Here is a 9851-nt window from a genome sequence, read left to right on the forward strand (position 1 = left end):
GGTTATTGCTAATCCCAACATATGGAACTAGCTCTGAGTCTGGCTGAAATGTGAATTTCTAGGCATAGGCAATGCTTCTTGTTGGCTACAGAATTCTTACCAATTATTAGTAGATGCCGTTCTTCATATGGCATCAATGAAGATTTACAGATGTCTTTTTTTCCTGCTCATACAAAGAGCAGAAATCCATCCTTTATTGTTCTGTGCATCACGCACATTTCATACACTTATAATTTTAGGACTGTATAATGCTTATGAGAAATTATATGCTTTCAGACCAAAAGAACCAGACATTGATATTGAATCAGACCTGATAGGATTCATTCTTCACAGCGTACTGGCCATTGCCATCTTGTTTGGAAAAAGGGGTTGAAAAAAAAGAAGGAGGAATACAGAAATATACAGGGATGAGAGAACAAAAAGTAGATTAGGCTGAGAAGCTTCTGTAAGGCAGGTGACACTGTCAAGAGAACAAAGCGACAGCCTACAGACTGGGAAAAGTTCTTCACCAACCCTTCATCTGACAAAGGTCTAATATCCAAAATATATAAAGAACTCAAGAAATTAAACACCACCAAATCAAATAACCAAATAGAAAAATGGGGCTCAGAACTAAGCAGAGACTTCTCAACAGAGGAATATCAAATGGCTGAAAAACACGTAAAGAAATGCTCAACCTCATTAGTCATCAGAGAAATGCAAATCAAAATGACACTGAGATTCCATCTTACACCCATCAGAATGGCTAAGATCAATAACTCAACTGACACCACATGCTGGCAAGGCTGGGGAAAAAGAGGAACACTCCTTCACTGCTGGTGGGAATGCAAACTAGTACAACCACTTTGAAAATCTATCTGGTGCTTTCTCAGAAAAATGGGAATAGCGCTTCCTCAAGACCTAGCTATTCCACTCCTTGGAATATACCCAGAAGATGCAGTACCACACAACAGGGACATATGCTCAATCATGTTCATAGCTGCCTTATTCATAATAGCCAGAACATGGAAACAGCCTATGTGTCCCTCAGTAGAAGAATGGATAAAGAAACTGTGGTACATTTACACTATGGAATACTACTCAGCTATTAAAAACAAGAAATTCCTGAAATTTGTGGACAAATGGATTGAACTAGAAATTATCATACTGAGTGAGTTCACCCAGAATCAAAAAGAGTTAAATGGTATATACTTACATATATTGAGACACTAGTCCAAGGGGTACGTCCCCATGAAAAACTTTACCTACCAGGAAAGTGGGTCAGATGGGAGGTCATCCTATTGAGACTTTAGGTATGAGTAGCCTGGGAGAATGAGGAAATTGAAGGATCCTGGAAAACTACAGGCGGGTCTGGGCCCTGGGGTCCTCCTCAAACTATAGCACCAGCCATGGAAAATATAGACTGTAAACTTCAAACCCCTACCCAGACTAGCCAATGGACAGGATATTCTCCACCGTTAAGTGGAGAAGGAGATCTGACTTTCACACAAACCCTGGTGCCCCATATTTGACCATGTCCCTTGGATGGGGATGCCTGGTGACACTCAGAGGAAGGATAATAGGTCATCAAAAAGAGACTCAATACCCTATGAGCATATACAGGGGGAGGAGGTCCCCCTCAGTCACAGACATAGGGGAGGGGAATAGAGGGGGGAGTGGGAAGGAGGGAGGAATGGGAGGATACAAGGGATGGGCTAACAATTGAGATGTAATTTGAGTAAATTAATAATAAAAAAGGAAAAAATGTATTTTACAAGGAAGTGGAGAAAGGCATGGGGCAGGGGGTGTTTAAGGCTAATTAAAGTTTTATCCAATAAAGAAAAAAAAGTCGATTAGGGAATATACTACTCAACTTAATGCCTCAGTTGTTACTCAAAGATGTTTTTAATACACATATACACACATAACTCCATTATAATTCAAGGTATACTTCCAATGCTTTGAAAGTGTTATAGCAAGCTGGAGGAGAAATAAGTTATACAAGTTAAATATTAGTAGATTAAATCATTGTCATGTCAATTGCTAGTCTATTTTTATCACAAGAATATATATGTTAGGTGCAGCAGATAGATATGACTCTAAAGAAAGATAAAATCTTCAAAAACCCCAGAGAAATGCAGAATATGGCATTTAAAATATTTTATTAATTTAAAGATTCATTGACAATGATGCAGTTTAACTACTGGCAATACCCAGCCTACCTCAAAGAGGATGATGAGCATCAAATAATCTCCTTATGGAGATGGCTTCCAATGTGGCAAACAAGCCACTGGGCAAAAGGACCTCATTTCTACCACATACAGAATTCTACCTTTAAAAAGGGCAAGCTTGGGTGCAGGCAGAGTCCACAGCCAAAGTTGGCCAAGATAGAGTAAACAAGTCCTCAATAGTTCCTGCCTCACAAATAAGTCTGTCAGATATATTGGGCCAGAAGGCTGAAGATGATGCTCCAACATTATAGAGACTTTTGGGTGACTATTCAAGTATAAAACTGTCTATGTCATCTTTTCATTTGGAAAGTTACTAACCTGCACTCCTGGCATACTCAGATAAACAGGTTTACTCCTTCTCAAGTCTCTGAGGGAGTTGAAGACCAGGTAGCCTAGTTTTACAAAGAATCTTAGTGTTTTTTGGTTAAGATAGGTGTTCTAAGTTGATAATGGCAAGGTGTGATGGAGATTGATTTACATTCAGAAATTTAGACTCACCAAGATAGGAAAGATGTCTTTTTCAAGGCTGTCAAGTACAAATAACCAAAACACTAAGAATGCAATATTTATACAATTCCTGATTGTGTTATGGTTCTTCTTGCTATAGGTAATCTATTGTGTATTTATATGAATGCATATGTAAAAATAATAAAAAACTAAAACCAAACCAAAACAAAAAAACTTGATTGAAAAAAATGGTGAAGAGTCCTGATAAATTGTCACAAGAAACAAATTTATGATCAGAACTCCAATAGTGTGGGAACTAAAATCAACAATTAGTAAATAGAACATCATGAAACTGTAGAGGTTAAAAGTCAAAGTACACTGTTAATCAGACAAAAAGTCAGCTTACAGAATGGGAAAGACTTTTAGCAATTGTACATCTGACAGACATCTACTGTCTAAAATACATATAAAAGACCCAAGAAATGTGTTGTTTAAAAAAGACCAAATATTCTATATACTCACTTATATCAAAACACTAGTCCAAGGGATACGTACCATGAAAATCTTTACTTACCAAGAAAGTGGGTCAGAGGAGAGGATATCCAATTGAGACTTTAGGCAAGAGTAGCATGGAAGAAAGAGGAAATAGTAGGTCCTGGAAACCTACAAGAAGAACTTTATGACAGGCAGATCTGGATCCTGGGTTCCTCCTCAAACTAAGGCACCAGCCAAGGAGAATATGGGCAGTAAGCTTCAAACCCCTACCAAGGCCTGGCTGACGAACATGATATTCTCCACCATTGAGTGGAGAGTGAGATCTGACTCTCACACAAACTCTGGTGCCCCGTTTCTGACCATGTCCCCCAGATGGGGAGACCTGGTGGCACTCAGAGGAAGGATAGCTAGTTACCAAGAAGAGACTTGATATTCTGAGGGCATATATAGGGGGAGGAGGTCTCCCTCAGTCACAGACATAGGGGAGGGAAGAAGGGGAGAAATGGGAGGGAGGGAAGAATGGGAGGAAACAGGGGAAGGGCTAACAATCGAGATGTAATATGAATAAATTAATTAAAAAAGACCAAATATTCCAACTAACATTTGGGTAACCATCTAAACAGAATTCTCTGAAGAGGAATTTTAAGTTGCTGAGAAATGCTTAATGAAATACTCAATATCCTAAGCCATCAGGACAATGTAAATCAGAACAACTTCTAGATTTCATTTTACACCTAGCAGAGTGGTTAAACCCAATAATACAAGTGACAGCTTATGTTCTTGAAGATGTGGAAGAAGGGCAACATTCCTCCATGGCGGTTGGTAGTGTAAACTTGTATAGCCAGAATGTAAATAAATATGGTTGTTCTATAGAAACTTGCAAATTAAACTATTACAAAACTCATCTGCAACACTTTTGGGCATATGATGAAAGGAGCCTCTATCTTACCAAAATAATACTTGCTCTACTACATTTATGATGTTTGACTGCATAATAAGAAACTGGAAATCTGTATATAGGAAGGCTAGTCAGTAGCCTTCCTATATACAAATGCCAATCATGCAGAGAAAGAAATTAGGAAAACTACACCATTCACGATAGCCACAAGCAATAAAAAATATCTAGGAGTAACTCTAACCAAGCAAGTAAAGGACTTGTTTGAAGAAGAGATTGAAGATGACATTAGAAGGTGGAAGGATCTTCCTTGTTCATGGATCAGGAGAATTAACATAGTAAAAATGGCCATGTTACCAAAAGCAATTTACAGATTCAATGAACTCCCTATCAAAATACCTACACAGTATTTTAAAGACACCGAAAGATCAATTCTCAACTTCATATGAAAAAACAAAACACCCACAATGGCAAAAACAATTCTATACAATAAAAGATCCTCCAGAGGAATTTCCATACCCGATGTCAAGCTGTACTATAGAGCAACAGTAATTAAAACTGCATGGTACTGGTATAGCAAAGGCTGGTGGATCAATGGAATCAAATCAAAGACTCAAAAACGAATTCACACACATATGGTCACTTGATTTTTGACGAAGAAGCAAAATCTATTTAATGGAAAATAGATGGCATATTCAACAAATGCTGCTGTCTAACTGGATGTCTACATGTAGAAAAAGGCAATTGGATCCATATTTGCTACTATGCACAAAATTCAAGTCCAAGTGGATTAAAGACCTCAACATAAAATCAGAGACACTAAATTGGTTAGAAGAAAAATTGGGGAAGAGCCTGGAACACATTAGCACAGGAGACAACTTTCTGAACAGAACACCAACAGCCAAGGAGTTAAGGTCAACAATTAATAGATAGGATCTCATGAGGCTGAGGCAGGAGGCACTGTCAACAGAACAATGTGACAGCCTACAGACTGGGAAAAGATCTTCACCAATCCTACATCTGACAAAAGTCGAATGTCCAAAATATATAAAGAACTCAAGAAATTAAACACTACCAAACCAAATAACCCAATGAAGAAATGGGTCTCAGAACTAAACAGAGATTCTCAACAGAGGAATATCGAATGGATGAGAAACACCTAAAGAAATGCTCAATGTCTTTAGTCATCAGGGAAATGCAAATCAAAATGACTCTGAGATTCCATCTTATACCCATCAGAATGGCTAAGATCAAAAATTCAAGTGACACCACATGCTGGTGAGGATGTGGAGAGAGAAGAACACTCTCTCATTGCTGGTAGGAATGAAAACTACTACAACTACTTTGGAAATATATCTGGAGCTATCTCAGAAAAATGGGAATAAGGCTACCTCAAGACCCAGCTATTCCACTCTTTTTTTTTTTTTTTTTTTACTTTTTTTTAAAATTTATTTTTTTTATTAATTTATTCTTGTTACATCTCAATGTTTATCCCATCCCTTGTATCCTCCCATTCCTCCCCCCCCCCCATTTTCCCATTATTCCCCTCCCCTATGACTGTTCCTGAGGGGGATTACGTCCCCCTGTATATTCTCATAGGGTATCAAGTCTCTTCTTGGCTACTTGCTGTCCTTCCTCTGAGTGCCACCAGGTCTCCCCCTCCAGGAAACATGGTCAAATGTGAGGCACCAGAGTACGTGAGAAAGTCGTATCACACTCTCCACTCAACTGTGGAGAATATTCTGACCATTGGCTAGATCTGGGAAGGGGTTTAAAGTTTACCTCCTGTATTGTCCACTCTTAAGAATATACTCAGTAGAAACTCCAGCACACAACAAGGACATATGCTCAACCATGTTCATAGTGACTTATTCATAATAGCTAGAACATGGAAACAGCCTGAGTGTCCCTCAGTAGAAGAATGGGTAAAGAAACTGTGGTATGTTTACACTATGGAATACTACTCAGCTATTAAAAACAAGGAAATCCGAAATTTGTGGACAAATGGATTGACCTAGAAACGATCATAATGAGTGAGTTAACACAGAAGCAGAAAAAGCCAAATGGTATATACTCACTTATATCTGGACCCTAGCCCAAGGGGCACGTCCCATGAAAGTCTTCACTTACCAGGAAAGTGGGATAGAGGTGAGGACATCTTATTGCAAGTCTAGGTGAGAGCAATATGGGAAGTTGGGGAAATAGAAGGATCCAGAGGGTTCTAGAAACCTATTAGAAGAACACTATGACAGGCAGATCTGGGTCCAGGGGTTCTGCTCAAACTATGGCATCAACCATGGACAATACATGCAGTAAGCATCAAACCCCTTCCCAGGTCCAGCCAATGGACAGGGCATTCTCCACAGTTAAATGGAAAGTGGGGACTGACTTTCACACGAACTCTGGTGCCCCATATTTGTCCATGTCCCCTTGATGGGTAGGCCTGGTGGCACTCAGAGGAAGGATAGCAGGCTACCAAGAAAAGACTTGATACCCTAGGAGTGTATACAGGGGAGGAGGTCCCCCTCAGTCACAGTCGTAGGGGATGGGAATAGTGTGAAAGGGAGAGGGAGGGAGGAATGGGAGGATACCAGGGATGGAATAACAATTGAAATGTAATAAGAATATTATCAATAAAAAACAGAAACTGGAAATCAAGTAGATGTACTTCTACTGATGAGAACGAATGAAAAAAATGTGCTACATTTACACAATCTTTAAAAATGATGCCATGAAATTTGCAGGTAAATGGATATAGTAGAAATAATCAATCTCAGTGTAGTAACCTAGGTCTAGAAAGAGAATCATGGCATATATTTACATGTAAGTGAATATTAACTATTAGTTGAATGATAAAAGAGCTACAATGCTAAGACCCAGAGACATTAGGTAAGAGGGTCAATTTTAATGGAAATGCCTAGACCACACTGGCAAGGGAAATAGAATAAATTTTATCAGTTGTGTGGACTCATTTGTGAGATGGGAGTGGGAATAACTGGATCAGGGTGAAGGGATGGAAGAAAAGAATTCAGGGAGCGACAGATGGAGCAAAGGTGCATTTGGGTTGTTTTGGAAACCTAGTACAGTGGAAACTTCTAAAAACCTATAAAAGTGACACTCAGTGAGGTCTCTTTATAAGGGAAGATATGAAATATGAGTGACCACCTTTTGTAGACAAACAAGGACTCCAGTTTTGTCATTGGGTTGCATTTACTTGAGTTATTGGGTGAAGAGTTCCTGGGAAGATTCATATACAACTCAGGCTGTTGCTAAGATGCTGGGAATGTCTCCCCATTGCTCAGGGCAATATTCTCATATGTGCAGAACATGGAAAGATAAAAACGTTTCCTGCATGGAGCCTTTACACCTACTTTCTAGTCTGCTTAGAATGAGAAGGTACAATGGAGGCTTCAGAAGAAGAAAAAATGGACATTAGTCCAGCCACAAAAACATTACACCTGTAATCTTTCCTTTATGCCAGATTATCTGAGGCAACGGTGGCACAGAACTTATGGGAATAGCCAATCAATATTTGTATTAACTTGAGCCTCCACACCCCACCACAGAAAGTAGGCAATGCCTGGGTGTGCAGGAAGTGGAGACTGGATAGCTCAGAGACTTAGAGTTGGACCAAACACTACTGGCAAAAAAATCAATATAATGATTCCTAATAATATTATTCTATACTAATTGATTGGTGAGTTGTCCAGTTGACACCAGAAAGACTTCTATGGCAGCAGATGGGAGCTGGTTCATATACACACAGACATACTTTATGCTGAGAGAGTCTAAATCGTAGGTCATCATCAAATCCTTCCTCTCTGATCATGGAATTCTGCAGAATATGAGGCAGGGAAATTGGAAGAGCCAACAGATATAGAGAACACTACCAGAACAAGGCCCCCTGAATTGAACAAGGTGTGATATAGTTCACAGTTGCTGAAGCAACAAGCATGGGGCCTTCAAGCTTCTGCAGTAGGTCCTCTGCATATATGTTCTAGTGGTTAGCTTGGTGTGTTTGTGTGGCACCTAACAGTGGGAACAGCAAAATAAAAAGGCTTATTATTTTGCCTGTGCTTGGACCTATTTTTCTCCTAATGGATTGCCTTGTCCATCCTTCATATGAAGGCTTTTTCCTTGTTATTGTATCTGGTTTTTGTTTGTCTGTCTGTTATTTCTAGGAGGCTTTTTCTTTTCTCAAGATGAAGTAGAGAAGAAATTGATCTGGAGGATGTGGTCAGAGGAATGGCAAAATCTGGTGTGAGTGATGACAGGCAAACTGTGGTTGGGCTGCATTATATGAGAGGAAAATTTTATTTTCAATAAACATTTAAAAAGATTATAATGGGTGAAAGATATTTAGAAAAATAAGATGTGATAATTTGAGGACAATAAATGACCACCCATCTGGTGAGACCCGACCAACTATGTCATCTTATAAATTTTCTCTTAACTGGTGTTACCACATGCAACACCTTTAATTCTAGCACATGAATATGTAAATAGGAAGTCATTGCTTGCAGGGCCACCATCTCTTTTAACAAATGAATAAATTTTCTACTGGAATATGTAGAAGCTTCATAATTTTCTAACTTAGAATTTTGAAAAATATCATGAAATATTTAATATAACAAAATGTGGCCATATATATGAGAAAATATGTAAAGGAAATGAAGTCATAAAATCCTCATAACTAACAGATCAATTTATCCATCCTTGATATCAGTTGCAGGATTCTCAGATCACACTAATTACAAAATTATAACAAATAGGTTATTTGCACAAAACTTGAATATATTTTCAATGTATGTAATTAAAATTCAAGGGAGATATACCAAAGACCAATGTGTGAGTTCGAGGCCAGCCTGGTCTACAAAGCGAATCCAGGATAGCCAAAGCTACACAGCGAAACCCTGTCTCACAGAACCAAAAAAGAAAAAAGATAAGGAAAAAGAAATTAGACATCCACATTGATGGAAGAAAAGTAGTAAATCAATAAATACCATTTTATACTAGCATTTATGAAATAAAGCAAAATCAGTGTTTGGTACTTTTTTTTTTCTGAGAGACATCACCTGACATGATGAAGTGAGTCTTCATATTCAGGGAATCTCTATAGAAGCATGGGAAACAGTGTGGGTCACTCATTAAGATTCTACCTGGAAAGTGTAACTCAAAAAACAGACTAGCCCCTAAACAACCAGGATTAGGAAAATAACAAGCAGTAAAACATGAAGAAACTGACAGTGTCCTAGAGGAGGGAAAGCAACAGACAAAAACTAAAGAGAGTCCTGGTCTACAACTCAGCATTGCTAAAATCCTTTATATTTCATGATCAAACATAATATGTAAATGGAAGATGCACTTACTTCTTATCTATATTCCCACTGAAATGGTCATTCTGCACATAACCATGTTTTGCATAAATGGAAAAGAAACAATCAACCTCTTTATCTCCCTCACGGTTGTTTCTGTCTTTCATTCTCCAGAAGCACTTGGGCTCAGTCAAACTGCAGAAAATAAAGGAAACATTCAGGACAAAGATGACAAAGGTGAAGGAGTTTATATTTTTCATGGCACTAATATAGGAGCCTAAGCAAGATGCAGCATGAAAAGTCAGGGAGAAACCCTTGTATCAATTGTGCGTGAGCATACCCCAGTGTCTCTTTTTATTACTGTATTTACTACTAATGAAGGCGTATACTTCTTTCAGTAATTTTCTTTCCAGGCCACTGCTCTCCTCTAGAGAATTTCTAAGTACTCTTTGTCCTGAGGCTCTGCATCTGAGTGTCTATGTCCATGTG

At 38.6% G+C, this 9851-nt stretch overlaps 1 protein-coding gene across 1 annotated transcript in view; it reads right to left on the minus strand.

Moving 5' to 3' along the window:
* The window catches only part of LOC127191945 (vomeronasal type-2 receptor 116-like), a 44494-nt gene extending 34872 nt beyond the window's left edge, over positions 1-9622 (minus strand). The window contains exon 1 of the mRNA XM_051149313.1: positions 9417-9622. Coding sequence (XP_051005270.1) covers positions 9417-9622 — 206 coding nt within the window. The remainder of the gene's footprint in view (positions 1-9416) is intronic.
* Positions 9623-9851: the final 229 nt, after the last annotated feature.

This window comes from Acomys russatus, chromosome 7, assembly GCF_903995435.1.
Source record: "Acomys russatus chromosome 7, mAcoRus1.1, whole genome shotgun sequence".
Lineage (NCBI taxonomy): Eukaryota > Metazoa > Chordata > Mammalia > Rodentia > Muridae > Acomys > Acomys russatus.